This window comes from Nylanderia fulva, unplaced genomic scaffold, assembly GCF_048542155.1.
Source record: "Nylanderia fulva isolate GAGA-0341 unplaced genomic scaffold, ASM4854215v1 Scaffold377, whole genome shotgun sequence".
NCBI lineage: Eukaryota > Metazoa > Arthropoda > Insecta > Hymenoptera > Formicidae > Nylanderia > Nylanderia fulva.
This window is the reverse complement of record NW_028190452.1, coordinates 27,652-51,643: the sequence shown is the minus strand read 5'-3', so window position 1 is coordinate 51,643 and position 23,992 is coordinate 27,652. Positions and strand designations below refer to the sequence as shown.

At 43.0% G+C, this 23,992-nt stretch overlaps 2 protein-coding genes and 2 pseudogenes across 2 annotated transcripts; 2 read left to right on the top strand and 2 right to left on the bottom strand.

Annotated features, from left to right (window-relative positions):
• Window positions 1-6,061: 6,061 nt before the first annotated feature.
• On the bottom strand, window positions 6,062-7,057 carry LOC146722059 (uncharacterized). The gene has a single exon (XM_085485555.1). It carries the CDS (start codon window positions 7,055-7,057, stop codon window positions 6,062-6,064), a length of 996 nt encoding a protein of 331 aa, XP_085341681.1.
• Window positions 7,058-10,612: 3,555 nt separating this feature from the next.
• Window positions 10,613-13,470, bottom strand: LOC146722058 (uncharacterized). The gene is made up of 3 exons (XM_085485558.1): window positions 12,270-13,470; window positions 11,955-12,074; window positions 10,613-11,871 (listed from the first exon to the last, which is right to left on the bottom strand). Exons 1-3 carry the CDS (start codon window positions 12,773-12,775, stop codon window positions 11,433-11,435), a joined length of 1,065 nt encoding a protein of 354 aa, XP_085341684.1. The 5' UTR covers window positions 12,776-13,470; the 3' UTR covers window positions 10,613-11,432.
• A 4,374-nt stretch (window positions 13,471-17,844) lies between these two features.
• On the top strand, window positions 17,845-19,772 carry LOC146722057 (large subunit ribosomal RNA; annotated as a pseudogene).
• Window positions 19,773-22,811: 3,039 nt separating this feature from the next.
• On the top strand, window positions 22,812-23,992 carry LOC146722056 (small subunit ribosomal RNA; annotated as a pseudogene).

Sequence of the window (23,992 nt, the reverse complement as noted above, 5' to 3'; positions counted from 1 at the left end):
TATTTCGTTATCATCGGAGCTATGTGAAGATTTTTCTGTGTATGATACTGATTTGACGTTTCGCTGAGGTTTATGCGGGCGTCTTTGTGATATTTCAGCATCTTTAATTAGAACTTTTAGCTCTTTAGTGCATCTTGTTACACTCTTCACTTTTATGTTGGGTAATGATTTACGTTTTGCTCCGCGTTTTTTGGGTAACTCTTGTCCGTTCTGTGGAGTGTTCTCGTCCGTTTCTTCATCCGATTCGAAAATAACCTCGTGCCTCTGTTTTATTTTGTTATTATTTTTCGATGATGTGGACGCGAAGGATGTCGAAGGAACGGGTTGTATTTCCGTTGGTCTGTTGTCCGTTCGATTTATCGGATCTTCGGGATGTGCCGACGTAGGTAGATTTTCATCTAATTCCGGTGTGGCTGAGGTTTTATTTGCTTCCGGTGTGTCAGTCGTTTTTCTTTGTCTTTGCGCTTCTATTTCCTCTTCGATGGTATGTAGAGGCTTCTTTTTGTCAAAGACGATGTACGGACAATTTTTATTTAGGCCATCGGTCATATACGTAACCATTTTTCCTGCCCATGGCGCTTCGACTCGTTTTTGGAAACTCTTTCCGACCATTTCTTGAGTAACAATTATCGGCTTTGAGGCCATATGATTGATGCCTTTGTTGCATTTTATCTGGATGGTGGTTGTTACGATTGTTCTCGTATCATCCTCGTAGTCGATAATTGCAAATTTGTCGGTGTGTATAAATGCGTGGTTGACATCTTCGTCCGCCTGTTGTTGTAATTGGCGTAAAATTTCGTCATCCTCGCTTTCCGTGTCTCCTACTGGATTTTGTTGTAAAGATTCACGGATTTTCCGTAGTTGTTTGATCCTTCTTTCTTTTCTCGAAATCTTCCTTTGTTAAAGAATTTGTTTGATTTCTGCGTTTAGTTGGTGTTCGCATTGTTCGAGATATTTAAGCTTATCGTCCATCGCGGTTTCGGCTCGTGGAAATTCTCGGAACACGTGGTGGGTATACTTTGCGTGTAGCGGATGCGAGAGGCACTGACTGGATCGAGCGTGTCGCGCATACGTCGCGTGTCGCGTAGTCGCTCGGTGGGGAGACGCTTGGTGGGGGGTCGCTCGGTGGGGGGTCTCACGTTGCGTTCTCCTCACGCGTGTTCTCCGCTTTTTCGAGTGACTTCGATAAGATGATAATTTTTGTAATTTCTTTTTCAGATTCGGGTTGGTTCATGGATGAATTTAATTTTTCCGGTGGTAAGTAAATTAAATTTTTGTTATCCAATTTTTCTTTTGTAACCCCTTCTGATTTGTTTTCTTTTTCAGGTTGATAATCTCCTTTGGATGGCCTCGGATCTTCGGGTGGTGAGTGATCTTTATTAGCTTGATTGCTAATCTTCTTTCTTTTTTCAGGTTCCCTGGGCTGTTTTGGATTTTCTTGAGGTAAGATGTTTTTCGATGTAATTGAATGTTGATTAATTACTTCTTCTTCCTCTTGTATCCGTAGCTGTTTAGTACTTAATTGTTTTATTTTTTCAGGTTCCTGGTTTTTGGCTCTTCCTCTGGTTGTATCAACGTTTTGGTGAGTATTGTCAATTCCAAATTCGTTTTGCGGTTGAGTTTTAACGAATTGTATTACAGTAGGTGATTTCAATGGAATATCAATCCTGTATGATTTCTGCTGGTATGGAATTGATTGTTCAATTTTGGTATTTTTATTGTATCTTGTCCATGAAATTGGTTGATTTATTGGACTTTGTGGATGAACTTTTTCGATTTCGTGAAAAATTTCGTTTTTAATTCTTGTCATTTCGTTAGCATTCCATTTTTCTTTAGGCGAGTTAGGTTGTTCATCGCCCCCTTCTACTTTTGATTTTTCAAGTAGCTTGGTGATTGGAACTAACGAAATCATTTTATTTTATGGGCTTCTTCTTCTGAATCGTATCTAAAATAAATGAAACATTTTTCAGGATTTCCGTTTTGTTGTCCGGTTTTTGGTGGACTTAACTTTTTCCTATTTTGAAAATTTTCGCGACAATTGTATAAAAAGTTATGGACTCGATTCCGCGTATTATTATACTCTCCCCGGATATACATGGGACGCCATATTAAAACATACAAATATAAAATTTGAATTATTAACAGACATTGACATGGTAATGTTTGTCAAACGAGGTATACGCGGCGGCCTTAGTCAATGTTCAGGTCGATACGCACAGGCTAATAACAAGTACATGGAATCGTACGACCCATCGAAACCCTCATCTTATTTCATGTATTTTGATGTAAATAATTTGTACGGATGGGCAATGTGTCAACCATTGCCGTATGCCGATTTTCGGTGGGTCGACGATGTATCGAATTTTGATATATCATCTATCGTGTTTGATTCACCAATAGACTATGTTCTCGAAGTAGATTTAGAGTATCCGCAGCATTTTCATGACTCACACATTGACCTACCGTTTTGCCCGACGCGCGATAAGCCGTCCGGTAAACGGGAGTATAAATCCTCGCAACGCTTTACGATAAGAAGCGCTACGTAATACACTATCGTAATCTGCAGCAGTGCACGCGTCACAGGCTACGCATAACAAAAATATACCGCATACTACAATACACGCAGTCAGCGTGGCTTCAAAAATATATCAAACTCAACACACAATTTAGAGCACAAGCAAAAAACAATTTTGAAAAAGATTTATATAAATTGATGAATAATGCGGTATTCGGTAAGACGATGGAAAATGTGCGCAATCATGTGGATGTAAAATTATTAATAAAATGGGACAGACGGTACGGTGCGGAGGCAATGATCGCGAAACCAAATTTTCATAGTACAAGCATATTTTCGGAAAAAATTAGTTGCCATAGAATTATGCAAACTCGAAGTTAAATTCTACAAATCAATCTACGTCGGCATGTGCATACTCGACATATTTTAAGTATGTTTTTATGAATTTCACCACGAATACATGTCACCGCTTTATCGTGACAATTGTAAAGTAATGTACACCGACACGGACAGTTAAATATATCAAATTAAATCCCAGGATGTCTATGAAAATTTAAAACGCGATATCGCTCGATTCGATACCAGCGATTACGCTGCGAATAATGTGTACGTTATACCGCTCGCGAATAAAAAGGTGCCGGGTCTGATGAAAGATGAGAATAACGGTGCGATAATGACCGAATTTGTCGGGCTTAGAGCAAAAATGTATGCTTTGCGGGTGGACGGTAAAAAGGACATTAAAAAGGCAAAAGGTATCAAAGTAACGTCGTAGCGCGTAGTATAACATTCGACGATTATACGCACTGTCTTAATAAAGAACTTGAAATGACGCGTCAGCAGTCATGTATAAGATCGAAATTGCATAAAGTGTATACCATCAGTGAGACAAAAATTGCTCTAAGTCCTTACGACGACAAGCGGTATGTCGTACCTTAGTCGACCGACACCTTGCAGTGGGGACATTATAGAATACCGTTGTAAATATATTATATATTATGTATATTTATTGTATTTATTATATTTATTATATTTATTATATTTATTATATTTATTATATTTATTATATTTCTTATATTTATTATCTTTATTATATTTATTATATTTATACTATATTGTAAGGATGTATTAATGAGAATTATATATATATTTTTTGTTATATATGTAACGGTTCACCTTTCCCGACGCCGCGGATCGGCTCGCCGGTTCCAGGATTCGGGAGGAAGGGGGAGATTCAGACTCGCTTATTCCTTATTAACAATGCTTTGGTTTATTCAAGTAAACAAAATGTTTGTTGGCATAAAGCCTTAAATAGAGAAACTTATTGACTACCCGGTATAAACAAAATACGGAGGCGTATAGCCTGTAGCGGTGTCCGGAAAAGACTTACAAATTACCCGGTATAACTTAGAGATACGGTGTACGAGGCGTATAGCCTGTAGCGGAAACCGGAAACCGGGAAATCCGGCGTAATGACGAGAAACCCGTCACCCGGTGTATAGCAGGAAGAGACCGGAAACCGGGAAACCCGGCGTAACAACGAGAAACCCGTTGCTCGGCGTGTAGCAGGAAGAACCGGAAAACCGGGAAACCCGGCGTAATGACGAGAAACCCGTCACCCGGTGTATAGCAGGAAGAGACCGGAAACCGGGAAACCCGGCGTAACAACGAGAAACCCGTTGCCCGGCGTGTAGCAGGAAGAACCGGAAACCGGGAAACCCGGCGTAATGACGAGAAACCCGTCACCCGGTGTATGGCAGGAAGAGACCGGAAACCGGGAAACCCGGCGTAACAACGAGAAACCCGTTGCCCGGCGTGTAGCAGGAAGAGACCGGAAACCGGGAAACCCGGCGTAATGACGAGAAACCCGTCAGCCGGTGTATAGCAGGAAGAGACCGGAAACCGGGAAACCCGGCGTAACAACGAGAAACCCGTTGCCCGATACTAAAGGTAGGAGGCCAGAAACCGAGAAACCCGGCGTAACAACGAGAAGCCCGTTGCCTGGCTAGGAGGTCCGGAACAGGACTGGTGCCGGCTCATCCGTCGAGCCGGCTTATATACCCTGCCGGCGGTTCCCCCACTCTACATCGAGGCTGTGGTGGGGGTAACGCCGGCGTCGTAGTGGGGCGCTTCTGGGGGTTGTAGTGGGGCGCCCCTGGGGTAGGGTGACCCGTGTATCGCTTATGTTTTTGCGTTTAGGGGCGTCTTAGGCGCCATAGCCTCAAGTGGCGGGCGGGTGATCGGCCCGCGAGGCGTTAGTAACGGCCACGCCGTTACATATATATATTTTGTTATATATTTTATATATTTTATATATGGTATACAATATAAAATATGTTATACAATGATTGAATTAATATACATTAAATAACATTGTTTTTATGTATCCAAGAGTTGTGCGAACTGTCGAATCCCAACCATTTCACGTAAACCTCGTCACTCTTTCTGCGCAGTATTTTCTCCACGTGATACACATCCGGACAATTTGCGCGGTGCAGCTCGTGCTCGTAAAACGCTTCAGCGATAGATGTCTTGCGATAATCCTGGAGTAGATATGTTACGGGATTAGTATGCTGCACTTTAACAATCTTAAACACCTCGGTTGTCCAATTTGGCGTGTATCCCTTCTCGAAAAGTTGTTTGTGCTTGCTGACGCGTACCTGATCACCTACTTTGAACTTTGCCGAGCCCGCGATTTTTACACGATTGTACACGGTAGCCAAGAGTCTTTCGGCGATCGCGGGGGTAACGTCGGCGGGTCGCATACCAATCGTTCGATGCTTGCGTCCGTTGTAATTTGATACGAGACGTGGCAGCATGTCCGAATCATTTGTAAGTGCCATTCAGCGTAAACATCTTCCACATGTCGTTCTTTAGCGTGCGATTAAATCGCTCGACGACCGACGCTTTCAATACCGAATATGTAGAATAGTGATTAATGTCATGTTTTCGCATAAGTCGTTGCACAACGGCGTTGTAAAATTCCTTCCCGTTATTAGTTTGCATGTTTTTCGGGCATCTCTTGCCATCTCGAATTATCTCAGCGATTGCGTCAGCTGTCTCGCTTCCTCCTTTACTTTTGAGTGGTACAGCTCACTCACGCATACTTGCTCAACACATCGATGACGGTGAGTATGTAGTGGTAACCTCTGTTGAAACGGGAGTACGGACGCATCTCGACAATGTCGGCTTGCTACAGATTATCGTATCCTTGTATATGACATGTCTTCGAGGGAAATTTTTTCTCGCTGACGCATGCAACTCGTTACCAACTGCCGTCTCTCCAAAGTATGTTGCTCGTTGTTATTTTCACTATTCATTCTCGTTCTTTTTGGTTCTTTCGCGTTCGTGCCTCGTTTCTTTCGAGTTCTTTCGGGTTTTTTCGGGTTTGTGCATCGTTCTTTCGGGTTCTTTCACGTTTGTGTCTCGTTATTTCGGGGTTCTTTCGGGTTCTTTCGCGTTCGTTCACTCAAGTGACAGTTTCGAAAATTGTTCCTGACTTGATCGCAGCTTTTTTCGCAGTCTCTTTTGACCTGTTCGAAGCCCGCCCTAGCCCGTTTGCAGCAGTACCCTGAGTGAGGCGATCGTAGCCTTTAAGTACTTGTTGTAGTCTCGTTTGCAGCCGCTTCTGACCTGTTCGTAGCCTCGTTTGCAGCAGCCGATTCGGCCGTTCACTGTTAGAGTGTTACTGGTTAGACTTGTTCTGCAGAAGGCCAAGAATGGGGCAGCGGCGGTGCCGTAAGTGACGGTAAGAAGTCGGTATTCGTCGACCTGAGCCGTCGGAGACGATCGCCATAAGAGGCATTGATACTTCGTATCGAGAGGGTGTACTAAAATCTGCCTATACATTTTGGCGATGTCCGCTGATAGTGCAAATCGAGGTTGTCGCCATTGGAGAACGACCGCTACTAGATCGGTTTGCAATTTTGCTCCTACATGAAGAGCGCTATTTAATGATTTGCCGGTGGCGGTGTTGCACGACGCGTTAAACACAACACGAAGTCGGGTTGTATTGCTATGTTCACGGATCACGGCACGGTGTGGAATGTAGTACGCGGGAGCTTGGGCGGGAAATTCGGTAGGATTTATCTTAGTCATATGACCTAGGTTTGCGTACTCGGTAAGGAATGCGGTGTATTCCGTTGCTAACGATGGGTCGGTTCGAAAACGACGTTCGAGCCGTTCGAGACTCTTCAACGCGGCGAATCGAGAGTCTCCAAGGTCGCGAGGCGGGCCATTTCTAAAGGGAAAACGCACGACGTAGCGTCCTTCCATGGTGCGGTAGTGAGTCGTCACAAAATGCTCCTCACATTGGGTGTCTTCCGGACTCGGATGAACGCGGGCTGGGATATCTTCGAGTTCCCAGAACTGTTTTAAGGTATGCTCAAGATTAGGTGAAATGTTAGTATGATATGCGGGTACGGAATTGCGGGGGCAGGTTTCGACGGTAGGACCCGAGAGAATCCAGCCGAACGCGGTATTCTGCGCGAACGGTTCGTGTGGTGTTCCCTTGTGTGAACCGTCGCGATAAATATTTCCATACATATCGGCTCCAATTATTATATCGATTGGCGTAGGACTCAGGAAATCAGGATCGGCTAATTCGAGGGCGTCGAGGTGCGTCCACTTAGTGTGAGACGCAACGGGAGGTGGCACGTATTCCGCGAGCGAACACAATATTAAAGCCGTCGTCGAATACGCGGGATTGTTACTTTTTACGGGACTAATTTTAATATTTGCTTGCGTAGCGTGCGGAAGTTTTTGTTTGACCAACGCCAGTAACGCTTAAATTTTGCTTTACTCGAGGAAGACGGAGTAATTGCGCAAGATTCTCCGTAATGAGTGTCACAGCCGATCCTGGATCGATAAGCGCGCGAGCGGGAATGAAGCGACCGTGCGCGGAATGTACGCGGACGCGCGCTGTAGCGAGCAGAACGGCGGGAATAGCTGGCATTGAACGTGTTAGGGTAAGAGCGACAACGTTTTTGTCTTGGTCTTTTTTCGTCTCTTCTTTTGAATGTGACGATTCAGCATACAGTAACTTTGCGTGGTTTCCAAGGTGAAGGAGAGTGTGATGCTTTTGCTTACATTCTCGACAACGATGCTTGTTGGTGCAATCCTTTAACGCATGGTTTGCCGCGAAACAATTATAACAACGGCGGTTCGATTTAATAAATTCGAAACGGCGCTCCGGCGTATAAGCGGCAAATTGTGTACATTGAAATAAACGATGATGGCCCTTACAGACCGGGCATTCGAACTTCACGGCCGTTGTATGTGATGCTACGGATTTGGCCGATTTAATTTTTGACGAGGTAGTCTCGGCTGACTCGATGTTTTTCGTCGGGGCGATAACTTCGAACGCGCGAATGCGAGACTCTAAAAATTTGTCGAGTTGAGAATAGGACGGTAAATTTTGCGATTCGCTCATTTTTAATTCCCACGCTTTTCTCGAAGCTTTGTCGAGTTTTTGCGAAACGAGGAACACGAGAACATCGTCCCACGTATCGACGGGACGTTTTAGATTTTTCAGCGCTTGTACGGTGGTATTGGTGGTGTCACGCAGAGTCTGCAACTCTTTCGCGGTTTCATGCGTTGCCGACGGTAACGAGAATAAAATTTAAAGATGGGAGTTGACGATTCGACGTTGATTTTCAAAGCGCGACGATAAGATTTGCCACGCGACTTCGAAATTCGCATCGGTGACTGCTAAGTGACTCAGCGAAGTGCTGGCCGTTCCGGTAACGATTGAACATAAGTAATGCAGGCGTTCTACATTTGTTAAAATCGGATCGTCAATTACCATTGCTTTAAATCTATCGCGGAACGTTTCCCACCGCTCGAAAGAGCCGTCAAATTTCGGTAATTCGATTCGCGGTAAACGCGAGACCGGGCGCGGACCATGATGATAATCGGTACTTGCGTTCGAAGCGTCCATGATGTTGATGTGCGGGGCGGCAATGGGAGGTATGGCAAATTCGGCCAGGTAGTCAAGGGCAGCATCCATCTGGACCTCGGCTTGTTGATACAGCTCCTCGGTGAAGTATCGATGCGTGGTCTTCGTAGCGACCTCGGCGAGGACTAACAGCTTGGCGTTGTTGACGCGAATCTCCCGGAACTGTTCCTTGACGCGTTCCATCCGGTTTGCAGTCACGGTGGACGTCATCTTGGCGTGGCCGAGTTTTTTGAAATTAGATACGGCATTTGCAACCGATCTAACAAGGTCGAGCTGTTGCTCCAAAAGCTTTGCGGTGGTAGCCATTATTGGAATGGCGGCTGCTGCGTTAAACAACGTAGGTCGTGATCAAAGTCAGCCAAAATGTAATTGGATGATGTACTTCACGACTTGTCGTCTTCTCTCGTTAGCGATCCGGCTCGAAGGACCAAAAAATGTTGTCGATATCAGTAGGCGCGACGGCGTCGCTCTAATTCAAATTATTGTTGATCGACTGGTGGCTTGTACAGCCTCGTGAAGGCTCGCTCCGAGAGGAAAGTGATTACAGCAACGAACATATGTTTACTTGTATTTGCAGCTGATCGATAGCACGGTTCGCAGAGATCTGATTCTCGGTTTTCGGGAGCGTTCCGAGTTTTCGTCACGGAATCCTCTCTTTCTCGGGATCGGATGTTTGTTTCGGCGAATCGGAGCGACGAAAGAATAGGAGTAAATAAAATGTACACGTGACAGCGTGACTCTTATCACATGGGATGGTGAACAAGGTCGATAATGTTGTCGTGTGTCGGTTCGAACGATCAAACCTTTCCGTTGATATACGAGCGATTAATATAAGAGTCTATTGATTATACAAATTTATGACATGCGTCAACAGTTTCTGTATTCGAAAGTCCGGAGGAGATTAAAAAAAGAAACATTTTTCAATATTTCTATGTATGTAGATGTGGTTGACTATGCATTGCCATATCTGTAAGATTTATGATTAAAATATATACTTCACTGTAAATGTTTTCATAGGCTACGTTTTGATATTTACTGCCAGTATTATAAATCTGTAGTACATAATATAAAATATAGATTTTCAACTAGCAGAATGAATATCAAAAAGCAGCCTTAGCCTTAGCTGTTAATTTTAAATATACATGCTTTTATTTTAGATGGAAGCATACTTCTTGGAGATGCTGCATATCCATGCCTTCTCCAATTAATTACTCCATATCGGGATAATGGACATTTGACACAGGCCCAAAGAAATTTTAATCGTATACACAGTCAATGCAGAATTTCAGTTGAGCATGGATTTGGAATACTGAAACAACGTTTCAGACAGTTATATTTCCTCAAGTTGAGGAATATGCAATTTATCGTCAAATTCATCTTCGCTTGCTGCGTTCTTCACAATTTGGCTGACTTGGATGATTTGAAACACATGGAAGAACCTGAAGTCGACAACCATGCTGATATAAATGCGCAGGTATTGTTACATAATGTCCCAGCAGCAGATAGAAATGAAGATCCGGATGATGATCGACATGGTCGCGATCTCAGAGACGAATTATGTAGACAACTGTTTCAACGATGATTTGAATAAGAGTATCCAAATAAATTTGTTTAAATATTATGTTCTAATATTAATATTTAAATATTATGTTTATTATTTTTTTAAATATCAATATCGTGTCGTTGTCAACGTCGACATATCACATACTGCATTGTATCAATCTGTGTCGTTCAATTAAAAATATGTATGATATGTATTTAATGTACAAAACTATCAAAGTGCTTTCAAATATTTATGTTTTTTTAGTTATAAAAATTAGGAAACAATGTACAATTATAGTTTCAAGATTATAACGATTATAACCATAACGATTACACAAATATATTTCATTTATTAATAATTATGAATATTACGATTATATATCTTCTATTCAGCTCATTTTAATTAAAAATTATTAAAGTTTGATATTAAATTTTATAAAATAAATTCTTATGTAATATGTAAGACAACAAATAAAACAATTTTGTTAAAAATTTATCCATACATCAGTCTTTTATTGTCATATACGCCTATTTTTCATACAAATAGAGAAATATAACTGCATAATGCAAATATATATTTTATTATGATTTTTTATCGATAATTAACAAAAAAATGTAAATTGAACAAGAAATGACAGTTTTGATTTTCAATCACGTTTTGTACGCTTGACTGCAAGTAAATAATGCTGCTTTATTATGTAAAAAAAAACTCGATAAGTAAATGCAGCTTTTCCCAATTAAAAAAACTCAATAAATAAATGCAGCTTTTTTCAACTAAAAGAACTCAATAAGTAAATGTAGCTTTCCTCTCTTGCAGAGCTTGATACAGCTTTGTCACGCTGTTTATCAAAATAACAGAAAATAAATAAATAAAAAACTAAAATAAACTTTAATAAAATAAAAGTTATTTCAACTTGAAATAAAAATTTTAAATAAAATTAACAAAATTATATAAATTTTAAATACATATAACTTCATTTACGTGAAATGTTCATAAAGTTTGTAACTTTGGTTATAAAGTAAAAAATGAAGTGATTGAAAATGTGTACATTTATTAGCTTTTTTTTACCTTTGAATCCTGTAGAGTTACACATTTTTCCCAATGATGAAAGATCTAATTATTAGATCTAATTAAGATATAATTATTGTAAAAACCAACACACTTGTCTTTTAACAAAATTAAAATTAAACTTAATAAACTGTTCATAAATTTTATAAATTTGTAATAATATCTTATTAACATTTTTTAAAAGACAATGTGTCTATTTTTATAATTACTATATCTGACAGATCTTGTCAGGAAAAATGTGTAACTTCGCAGAATTTATATGTAGAAAAGATTAATAAATGTGTTTTACTACATTTTCTCCTTTAAGTAGGCAAAGGAACAAACTTTATGAATGTCTTATGTATACATATAATTTAGTAAACCTTCAGTCTTATTATATCTTTATAATCTTCTTCGTCTGATAATTCTTGTGTTGAGTATTTTTTACTTTCTATTCTCTCTAGTATCTTAAGTTGCCTTTGTAAGATACTATTTCGTTCTTTTTGCAATTGTAATTGTTCTATTTGTAATTCATTACATTTTTTAAGCTCCGTCAGGTATTTTGTACGTGTTTCTTGTTTGGCATCACTTTCTCTTTGTAGCACAGCACAGATGGATTCCTTAAGTGATTGTAGAGTATGCGCCAATTTGCCATCTCGTACTTTTGCTTTTGTATTTATTAAAGATGAGCAACTGCTATCCGTCATGGACGATTTGCTGCTACCTATTACTGATTGAGATTGACTGTTAACTGCAGATGGTGTCGAAGGTGGCGAGTCTAGTGCAATAGAAGATTGTTCTTCATTTACATTCCTATAATAGAAAACATTTTAAATTATATCTAAAAATATATCTAGAAATGAATTAAAAAACATTTTAAGGAGATGATTACTCACTGAGACAAATGTTGACTGACCACTTTTTGCAAAATGTCTTCTTGAGAAACCATTCCATTGCGGCCAGCTACAAAAGATGGCACTCCACTGTGACTTTTTCCAAATAAGTTTATCATTTCACTGTAAAGATACATATGTATTCTATTACTTACTTATTAAATACTAAATATAATACTAACTACTTAATAAAAACAGAATATTGTAAGAATGACAAAATAAAAATATGAAACAAATCGACTGAACTATTAATTATAATGTTTAATTCAAAAATATCATATATATAATTATATACAGAAAACACAAGATAGAACTTACTCTTTAAATGGAAGAGGTTTAGTGCCTTTTCCAGAACTATTTTTTCCCATGGTCTGTTTGATATGTTTATCCCATTTCTTCTTCAACAATTTAAATTTATTTTTCATGTGATTTTTAGTAGCATTCACATAACCTCTTTCTTGGAAGGATTCTGCTATCGCTTGAAACATAGCCTCTTTACTTTGATATTTTCTTTTCTGGAATTTTTTTTCATGCTGTTCATACTCTGTGAAAAACAACATTATGGTTTTATAGTCATAAATAAAATAGCCATCATTATTGACACCAGAAGTATTCTCTTTTTCATTATCTGAGTCTATAATTGAAGAGTCCAATGAAGACACAATTGTAGGCGTGTGCTGCATAAAGCTTGTTACAGGAATCGTAACAGAAGAACTCTCATGGACTTTAATCTGAGGCTGAATTTCAGAAGGACCTGCTTTATTTAGTAAAGCATTCACAATTGAAGAGTCTAGTGAAGACAAAGTTGTAGGTGTGTACTGCATAGAGCTTGTTACAGGAACTGTAACAGAAGGACTCTCGTGGATTATAGTCTGAGGTTGAATTGTAGAAAAACTTATTTTATTCAGTACAGAATCCAAAGGCGCAGTTGTGGTTAGGAACTGTGTCGAGTTTGTTGTAGCAGTTACAACAGAAGTACACGCAAAAGTCTGGGGAGGCTTAATTAATTTTAATGATACCAGTTTAGGTTTCACAGCTGAAAAATAAAACTATTAATATAGTACAATATTTATGCAATTTAAATTATCTTAGAATAAAATCATTTAATCTATCTCTTAGAATTTATTTTATTAGTTAATTAAGTAAAAATATAAAAAGTATTATGAGTATTTAAGTAATCAGCATCATATATAAAATTCTTACCTGAATACTTAAAAGAAGTTTCCATTGTGAAATATCAAGACAGTAACGGCGTAGCCGAATAATAAAAGCGAGGTTATTGGACTACCCGACTCTTGAGCAGTGGATACTGTTTACAGTACAAGCTTCACACGCATGCGCGATAAAATAGCCCCAAATGCACCACCTTCGAAGGTGAGGCAAATAGAGCGTGCTCCTAATTGCTCCTTAGAGTATGCTCTAACGTGACGCGAACATCTAGTCGCCATCTTGTTTCCGGTGACACGAACGTATTGGAGCGCATTGGAGTGAGAAGGAGCATGTTAGGGCATGCGACGCGAACACACCTTCGAAGTCATGCCGGCGGGGGTTATGCCCCTGGTAGGTTCAACCTTGCCGGATGAGTTTGGAAGGAGAGGACAGATTAAGAATGCACCAAACGTCTTAAGCCAAGGTGTAAGGCAACGTGCCGATGGCTGCTTGGCCACGAAGACGTGAAACAGCGCGGTCGCAAACGTTCCCTCTGGGGTACCTGCCGACCCCCCAGAGTAGCTAGGCTTGGTGATATCATGGAGGCTCTGAATCACTTGATACTTGTTCCTACCATACTCGTGGGATGAAAAATGGAGAAAAATGAAAAAACTAAAAATACACTCAAACCAAAGTTAACGATGAAACACAAACCCGGAGATAAAGAACAGGACCCGTTCAAGAGAAGGGAGTCTATTCCCAGATCACCACCACCATCGGCGAAAATAATAACTGGAGGAATAAATAGGCCTTGCTTTAGCGCTTTGCTTGAACAAGGTGAGGAGGCATACGACTCTCCGGCTGAAAAAAAAACGACAAAACGCCCCAGTTCAAAAAATACCAGAGAAACTGATGATAATGATGTATTTATTTTTCCTGAACCTGTTCAAAAAAGCAGTGCGAATAGTGTGGAAAGAGAGAAACTGGAACAAAAAGGCTCACCGAAAGTTGAAAAGGACGACAAGGAAGTTACGCTAGAAGAAGTGAGATCTGAAAGAGTAGCTCTAGAAGAGTTTCTCTTTAATGAAAACAATAAAATCAATAAGAATACAATTAAGTTCATATTGTCTAAGTGGGTGCTACTAGAAGGGAAATTACAAGAGAGTATCGTTGAGAGAGAAAAATTAAAGTGTACTTACCTGGCATCGAAAAATTCTATCAGTTCGATGTCCTATGTTCAAGTGGCGTTCACTCCATGGTCCGGAACAGCAGCATCTGAAACAGAAAAAAAAGAAATTATCCAACGTACTACACTAAAAAGCGGATTCAAGACTAATTCTTCGGTAATGATTGTTAAGCCTTTAAATGAAAAGGACAATTTAACGTGTGAGGATGTCAAAGAAAAACTTACAAAGAAAATGAATCCGTTAATTAAAGAAATAAGGATTAAAAGAATGAGAAAGGTGGGAGACAGAGGCATTCTAGTGGAAACGGAAGGTGGAAACGAATTAAAAAAGATCCAGCAGATAATAGAAGACAATGAATGCGGGCTGAAAACAGAGTTGCCTAAGAAAACTGGACCCAGTATGATAGTATATGACGTAGAAAAGTCGGTCACAAAGGAGCAGTTTATGGAACAATTTTGGTCTAAGAATGTTGGAAAACTTGGAATCGCCAAGCAGGAAAATGAAAGCAGGGTTAAATACAGATACAACACATTTGTTAAAACCAGAAATACTAATAACTGGGTAATAGAGGTGACAGGAGAGATAAGAAGAAAACTCTTGGAGCAAGAACGACTATATATTGACTGGAGATCATACAAGGTTAATGATTACTTAGCCTTGACTAGGTGCTTCCGTTGTCTAGGCTTAAGCCACAGTGTTAAACACTGCAAGGAAAAGACCCCCACTTGTGGACACTGTGGGGGGGGGGAGGGCGGGCCATATAAGCACCAATTGCTCAGAGAGAGAGAGAAATCTGCAGTCTGCGCTAATTGTACAAGAGCTAAAAGGAAAGACACACATCATACTGTAAGTGACAAGAGATGCCCGGAGTATCTAAGAGTAACTGAAATCGTAAAGAATAAAATAGATTATACATAATGATAAAATTCTTTCAAATAAATGTTGGCCGTTCGCAGACGGCATCATACGAATTAAGATTAAAAGTAGAGGAACAAGGCATTGATGTGTGTCTGATACAAGAACCATACGTATTCCAAGGACAAGTCAAAGGCTGCGCTTCACTTGGTGCAAGAGTTGTTCAAAGTAATAAGGTGACAGATACAAAAGCTGCTATAGTTGTATATAATCAGGAAATAACTGTCACAAAAATCGAACAGTTTACGGACGAACATATAGCTTGCGCACATATAATACATAATGAAGTAAACTTATATTTGGTATCAGTTTATTGTCAATTTTCCATGGAGCTAAACTATTTTATTAATAAGTTGGAGACTATAATAGAAACGTTCAAAAGCCACGACATGATCATATCAATGGACTCCAATGCTCACTCCAAAACTTGGTACTGCAAAGAGAACGACGCGAAAGGCGAATTACTCGAGGATTTCCTAATAAATAAAAATGTATACATTTTGAATCAGCCTGGAAACGAACCAACGTTCTCTACTATAATAGGAGAGGCCAATATAGACTTGACTGTGGTGAATAGTGGAGTCCTGAAGGATATTAATGATTGGAAGGTCTTCCCGAAAATGACTTCCTCAGACCATAATTGTATATACTTTGAACATAACAACAATAAAAATTCAGAAACAAATCAGGTAATCACAGGACAACTCTATAACTTAAAGAAGGTCAATTGGGATCAGTTTGGCGATGTTATTAAATCAGAACTCAATGGGACCTTTTGTAAAGAAATCACAAATACAAGTCCGGAGAACGCCGTTAATCTATTTAATAGAAAGATTGATCTTATATGCAGTAGCAATCTAAGTAGGAGAAGACCTCTGTCTAGGAAAACACTACCGTGGTAGAGCGAACAACTGACCAACTTAAAGAAAAGATTGGCGGCATCTCGTAGAAGCTGTAAACGGTACAGGAAACTTAAATATGAAAAGGCGTATGAATACAGTTTTGATATATACTGCAGACTAAGAAGGGACTACAAGAGAGAGATTGGAAAGGCAAAAAAGGACTCGTGGAATGATTTCGTGAACCGGAACACTACGAAAAACCCTTGGGGACTGGCATACAAGCTAATGATGGGAAAGATTAAAAATAGTAATATCCTAAGTACGATTAAATTAGGTAGCGATCTTACAACTGATTGGACTTCATCGGCGAAGTGACTTTTGGAAACATTAATGCCGGATGGAAAGGAAAGTACAGAAGCAGAGGATTCACAAAACATAAAGAACAGGTATAGCGAATACTTAAACTACAATATGGAACAGGAAATAAGAATGGACGAAATAGATGAAGCAATTAAAAGAACAAAGAAGAAAAAAGTTCCTGGTCCGGATAAAATAACAGCGGAAATATTAAAAATAGTTTGGAAAGCAGCACCAAACGCACTTTACTCACTCTTCAACACATGCTTTGATAAAAACAGCTTTCCAAAGCAATGGAAACAGGCGGATATAAAACTGCTGCTCAAAAGCCCTGAAAAGGATCCGAGCGATCCTAAATCGTACAGGCCAATCTCACTGTTGTCAGTTGTTGGGAAAGTGTACGAAAGAATCATGGTACAACGTTACAAAGTAATTTACGAAAGTCTAGAAATGTGCTCCGACAATCAATATGGCTTCATAAAGGGACGATCAACGGAGGACGCAATATGCAGAGCGGTCAGCAGCGTGAAATCGGCCGAATCAAAGTACGTAATGGGCATATTTGTCGATATAAGTAGAGCATTCGACAATCTTTCTTGGATTGGGATTTTGGACAGGATTAGGAGTGTGCACTGCACAAGGAAGTTGTTTGAGGTGTTCATGGATTACTTCTCGAATCGAGAGGTACAATTGGCAAGCCGGGAGAGTGAATTGGGGGTATCCAAGCTCCTGAGTAAGGGGTGTCCTCAGGGTTCCATTTTTGGGCCCACAGCATGGAACATAGTTATGGACCAATTATTAGTGGAACAAAAAACTGAAGCTGAAACGAGATCTGAATAATTAGCATATGCGGATGATATTCTAATCCTAGTGCCAGGAAAATCCAGGAAACAATTAGAGGAAGAGGCGCAGAAGGAAATAAACAGGATAATGAAATGGAGTACGGATAGCGGGTTACAAATATAGGAAAATAGAACAAGGGCTGTGTTATTAAAAGGGAATTTGGATGCTGAAAGGAAGCCCAGAGTCTTCTTAGGGCAAAAAAAGATAAAATTTTGTACAGAAATAAAGTATCTCGGAGTATACATGGATGAAAAGCTATCGTTTTTGCCGCATATAAGATATACTAAGGAGAAAGTCAGGAAAATATTCGCTAAAATTAAAAGAGTCAATAGAAGTAGATGGAGAATAGGAAGAGGATGTTTAAAACTGTTATATAAATCTCTTTTACTGCCAATTATGCTATATGCTGTGGGGGCGTGGTATCTAAGAGCCACTCACTCTCACGCTAGAAGGCAATTGGACGCTGCCCAGCGCTTTGTTATATTAGCAACTAATAATATCTGCAGAACAACATCAACTGAAGCACTACAAACTCTGACTGGTACTTTATCTATTGACTTGCAGGCTGTTAAAGACGCTGCATTTTATAATATTAAAAAAAATAAAAATTTTATTTATGATAACATGGAAATAAAAACGACTTTTGAAGAAAGAACAAAGGAGTACATAAAAACATTAAAGTCCCAACTTGTTAAAAAGTTAGAAGAAACGTAACAACACAGATGGAAAAATTCGCTCAAGGGCCGTATTACATATACCTATATTCCCAATGTGACATTCGTGGGAAAAAATCCCTGGTTCGTTCCAAATCAGAAGATGTTCTCCATACTATCTAGTCACGGTTCTACAAACGATAGACTATTCAGATTGGGGTGAAGTTCAACACCATCCTGTCCCTATTGCGATAATGAGGAGACAGTATATCATATTATCTTCTCTTGTATAAAATATGAACATTTAAGAAACGAACGAATTAGGGAATTGAGAAATGAATGTCTTTCTGATATGGAAAGACTTATTAAAACGAAAGAAAGTTACAAAGAATTTGTTGTTTTTATTGAAAAAACATATGAAATATGGAAATGGTTTCGCTGAGTAGAATGGCTCGCGTCCACGTGGCGGGGATGGAAACGTTAGTACGAATTACTGACGGCTAAGAAGCCAATAATGAACTTAATAAATTTCTATAAAGAAATAAACTTATACATAACCACTTGAACATATACGATCACATTATGTGAACGAGTTAGATGAATACAATTAAGCATTAGATAAAACAAGCGGATATGATATAACATTGGGAGCCGCGAAATGAAGGGTGCAACAAATAATAAATAATAAATGTCCCTATTTACTGTCTAGCGAAACCACTGCCAAGGGAACGGGCTTGGAAAAATTAGCGGGGAAAGAAGATCCTGCTGAACTTGACTCTAGTCTGGCACTGTAAGGAGACATGAGAGGTGTAGCATAAGTGGGAGATGGCAACATCGCCGGTGAAATACCACTACTTTCATCGTTTCCTTACTTACTCGGTTAGGCGGAGCGCGTGCCCCGAGGGCTTCGCGCCCCGGCGGTCACTGTGTTCTAGAGCCAAGCGTGTCAGAGTGGCGTGAGGCCTCGGCCGATCGCCTTTAATACTCCCGCGTGATCCGATTCGAGGACACTGCCAGGCGGGGAGTTTGACTGGGGCGGTACATCTGTCAAAGAATAACGCAGGTGTCCTAAGGCCAGCTCAGCGAGGACAGAAACCTCGCGTAGAGCAAAAGGGCAAAAGCTGGCTTGATCTCGATGTTCAGTACGCATAGAGACTGCGAAAACACGGCCTATCGATCCTTTTGGCTTGAAGAGTTTTCAGCAAGAGGTGTCAGAAAAGTTACCACAGGGATAACTGGCTTGTGGCGGCCAAGCGTTCATAGCGACGTCGCTTTTTTGATCCTTCGATGTTGGCTCTTCCTATCATTGCGAAGCAGAATTCGCCAAGCGTCGGATTGTTCACCCGCCAACAGGGAACGTGAGGGGTTTAGACCGTCGTGAAACAGGTTAGTTTTACCCTACTGATGACTAGTCATTGCGATAGTAATCCTGCTCAGTACGAGAGGAACCGCAGGTTCGGACATTTGGTTCACGCACTCGGTCGAGCGGCCGGTGGTGCGAAGCTACCATCCGTGGGATTATGCCTGAACGCCTCTAAAGCCGTATCCTCTCCAGTCGAAGGTGGCAATGATATCTCTAGGAGTCTCGTGAGTCAAAAGGCGCAATGTGTCAAAACAATGTGACACTACTAGGCGGCCGGTACTCGGGCCGGTCGTCGCACGAGCCCGGTTTGCCGTACGGCGCCATCGCCCGTCGCCGGGATCTCACCGCTACGACGGCACGGCGTCTAACGGTCGATCATGGGTTTCGCAAGTTCGATGTCGAGACTCGGAATCGTCTGTAGACGACTTAGGTACGTGGCGGGATGTTGTACTCGGTAGAGCAGTTACCACGCTGCGATCTGTTGAGACTCAGCCCTCGGCTTGGGGATTCGTCTTGTCGGTTAGACGAAACTCCACACGTTCGACGGCGAAAGCAACACGCCGCGAACGGACTTGGAAAAATTTCTCGCTCGCCGGCGAAAGCAACACGCCGCGAACGGACTTGGAAAAATTTCTTGCTCGCCGGCGAAAGCAACACGCCGCGAACGGACTTGGAAAAATTTCTCGCTCGCCGGCGAAAGCAACACGCCACAAACGGACTTGGAAGAATTTCTCGCTCGCCGGCGAAAGCAACACGCCGCGAACGGACTTGGAAGAATTTCTCGCTCGCCCGGCGAAAGCAACACGCCGCGAGCGAACTTGGAAGAATTTGTCGCTCGTCCGGCGAAAGCAACACGCCGCGAGCGAACTTGAAAAAAGCGGCTTGTGCGGCCGGAGGTGTCGCCCGCCAACAAAAGCAACACGCCGCGATCGGACTTGGGGTACGGGCGGCGCGTGCCGCCGGAGGTGTCGCCTGCCAACGAATGCAATACGCCGCGATCGGACTTGGGGTACAAGCGGCGCGTGCCGCCGGATGTGTCGCCCGCCAACGAAAGCAACACGCCGCGATCGGAGTTGGGGCACGGGCGGCGCGTGCCGCCGGAGGTGTCGCCCGCTTACAAAAGCAACACGCCGCGATTGGACTTTGGTACGGGCAACGGTTGCGGCCGGAGGTGTCGCCCGCTAACCAAGGCAACACGCCGCTATCGGGCCTGGAAAAATTTCTCGCTTGCCGGCGAGAGCAACGCGCCGCGAGCGAACTTGCGCCTGTTCCCGAGTTCTCGCTTATACCGCTAACGAGCGAGCTAAATGAGATTAATTAAATGAGGACGCATCGGAAAGTTTATTCGTGCAAACACTCCGGCTTCGCTTATCGGCATCCTGCCTGCATTCGTCCACGTATCGGTCGTAGAATCTCGAAGATTGTGCATCCGACGAGTGGTAGCCGGAAATTAGCAGATATCGTAATAATCGTGTTGCGCGGTCGTGCGGAGCGTCGAAAAGTACGAAACCTTTGTCCGAAACGTATTTCCGTATCGTAGTATTATCTCCTCGTAGCGGCGCTACTCGCCGTCAAGTGCCCCGGAGGTACCGCCGGCGGGCGACGGACTTGGTGAAATCATTCGGTCGTCCGGAGGTGTCGCCCGTCCCGGAGGTGCCGTCCGTCCCCAAGTTGACGCCGGCCGTTATGTGGTGCCGAACGTATAATCACGCCCGTAACGTGCCGTCTCGGTTGCCGCGCGCGTGATTTCGCATCGGGCGAGTGTTCCGTACCGTAATCGCGGTCACCGCAGCTTGCGTGTTGCGTATCATCCGTAATAATTCGAAATATATGTCTCCGACACGTGGGTTTGAGACACGTTTCGAGTTAGTAATCGGACAGCGCCCTCATGTCGAGCGAGCGCCGAATAGTAAGTAACTTTCGTCCGAAACGTTTTTACGTAGCTCTCCTCGTTGCGGCGCCGTAAATCGTCGTTAAGTGTTCCGGAGGTACCGCCGGCGGTCGTCTGACTTCGAGAAATCATTCGGTCGTCCGGAGGTGCCGCCCGTCCCGGAGGTGTCGCCGGTCGGCCGTAGTACCCGGAAGTGTTACCCGGCCCGGAGGTGTCGCCCGGCCCGGAGGTGCCGCCCGACCCGGAGGTGCCGCCCGGCCCGGAGGTACCGTCGGTGCTTATACCTTATTGTCCCGGCATTTCGTTTGTTTCCTTCTTAATTAATGCTAATTATCGTTGTTTGACATTCGCCATACGGCTATCGTGATAATATTTTATCGTACAATAGGACTTTTCGATCGTTCGCTCTCCGCGACAATGTCTCGATTGAACGCGCCTTTCGACGCTCGCGCTCGCATACGGCCGTGCGTAGGACCGTGCGTCGCCGACCGCCTTGCCGGCCGGTTGGGTACTATAAGAGATACGTCGCGCTCGGCGCGTCGAACGAGTCGAGCGAGTCCGGACGAGTCGTAAACGTACTTTCTCGAGTCTCTCGCCACTCCGGCGTGTTTCGACCGCTCTCCGTACCGTCGCCGACCGCTTGGCCGGTCGGTTGGGTACTATAAGAGGTAGGAGAGATTAATATTGTACGTGTCGCGCTCTCGACGTTGACAAACAAAGAATCGCCCGAACGGGTCGAGAACGGATTTTGTCGAGTCGCGACTCTGACACGGAGAGAACATTTATATAAAATGTTTGATTTTGGAAACCACGAATATATAAAATAATATACGATCGTCGCAGAACGCGCCGCCGCCAAGTCTTCTTATGCTTGGAGGTTGCGTGTCTCGCGAGAACGTACGTTCGACTCTCGCGTCGTCTCGTATTCCTCTTCGCCGGGGATTACGGTGCGGCTCTTCTCGTTCGTCGCCGAACGCGCGCAAAATTAACGCACACTTATTTATTACGAGCACAGCATTGCCACGAGTCGGTGTCGCAAGACCGAATGGCTCTTATGTGGCGCGCACGCCTCTAGTGTGTTGGCCGCGCGGTTCCCTCTCGTTTCGTACGCAGCAGCGGAATCGTCGCGCTTACCGAGCATCTACTCCACGGATACGAGTTTGCGGGAAGAGTTGCTTCTTCCCGCTCGCTTTGTACGCCGTAGCAAAATCTTATTGCTGGTCGTGTGCGGTTAAACGCGTACGAACCAGACAGAACAGTCCTCGACGTCTAAGCATCGCCATCGTCGATCTAGCGTCAGGGTGAATCGCGCGGTCTCTCGAGACCGCGCATCATAACATTTGGGAGAATAAGAACACGAGTATTTTGATCTTGTGGATTTTTGAACGGAGAGGAGGAGGAAGAAGAGAGGCGGCGGCGTCGGGGGTTTACTCTCGCCTCCGTCGTTCTCTCGTACGCTTTACATAATAGCGTTAAACACAGCAGAGTGTCGCCGACCGGCTGAGCAAGACCGGCGGCAAATAAAATGGCACATACGAGCGTGTCGCGCGCGCGTCGGTGTTTCGGCATCGAACGCGCGCGCGCGCGAAAAAGAGCTAGCGACGAGTCTTCGGGCTCGCTCGCGAGTTACTCCCTTGCGAGTAACCGTACACGAAGCTCCCTGGTTGATCCTGCCAGTAGTCATATGCTTGTCTCAAAGATTAAGCCATGCATGTCTCAGTGCATGCCGAATTAAGGTGAAACCGCGAATGGCTCATTAAATCAGTTATGGTTCATTAGATTGTACCCACATTTACTTGGATAACTGTGGTAATTCTAGAGCTAATACATGCAAAACAGAGTCCCGACCAGTGATGGAAGGGACGCTTTTATTAGATCAAAACCAATCGGTGGCGGGCGGCTCGCCGTTCGTCCACCGTTTATTTTGGTGACTCTGAATAACTTTGTGCTGATCGCACGGTCCTAGCACCGGCGACGCATCTTTCAAATGTCTGCCTTATCAACTGTCGATGGTAGGTTCTGCGCCTACCATGGTTGTAACGGGTAACGGGGAATCAGGGTTCGATTCCGGAGAGGGAGCCTGAGAAACGGCTACCACATCCAAGGAAGGCAGCAGGCGCGCAAATTACCCACTCCCGGCACGGGGAGGTAGTGACGAAAAATAACATTACGGGACTCATCCGAGGCCCCGTAATTGGAATGAGTACACTTTAAATCCTTTAACGAGGATCCATTGGAGGGCAAGTCTGGTGCCAGCAGCCGCGGTAATTCCAGCTCCAATAGCGTATATTAAAGTTGTTGCGGTTAAAAAGCTCGTAGTTGAATCTGTGTCGCACACCGTCGGTTCACCGCTCGCGGTGTTTAACTGGCGTGATGTGGGACGTCCTACCGGTGGGCTTAGCCTCGCGAGGGGCGGCCCAACTAATATCCCGTCGCGGTGCTCTTTACTGAGCGTCGAGTCGGGCCGGTACGTTTACTTTGAACAAATTAGAGTGCTTAAAGCAGGCTACCTTCGCCTGAATACTGCGTGCATGGAATAATGGAATAGGACCTCGGTTCTATTTTGTTGGTTTTCGGAACCCCGAGGTAATGATTAATAGGGACAGATGGGGGCATTCGTATTGCGACGTTAGAGGTGAAATTCTTGGATCGTCGCAAGACGGACAGAAGCGAAAGCATTTGCCAAAAATGTTTTCATTAATCAAGAACGAAAGTTAGAGGTTCGAAGGCGATCAGATACCGCCCTAGTTCTAACCATAAACGATGCCAGCTAGCGATCCGCCGAAGTTCCTCCGATGACTCGGCGGGCAGCTTCCGGGAAACCAAAGCTTTTGGGTTCCG

Excerpts from the sequence above, each read along its gene's own strand:
- LOC146722058 (XM_085485558.1), bottom strand. The coding sequence starts at position 12,775 with ATGCAGTACACACCTACAACTTTGTCTTCACTAGACTCTTCAATTGTG. Across the intron at positions 12,075-12,269 it reads AAACCTCTTCCATTTAAAGA|TGAAATGATAAACTTATTTG; the intron begins GTAAGTTCTATC and ends GTATCTTTACAG. Across the intron at positions 11,872-11,954 it reads GTCAGTCAACATTTGTCTCA|GAATGTAAATGAAGAACAAT; the intron begins GTGAGTAATCAT and ends TTTCTATTATAG.
- LOC146722059 (XM_085485555.1), bottom strand. The coding sequence starts at position 7,057 with ATGTATGGAAATATTTATCGCGACGGTTCACACAAGGGAACACCACAC.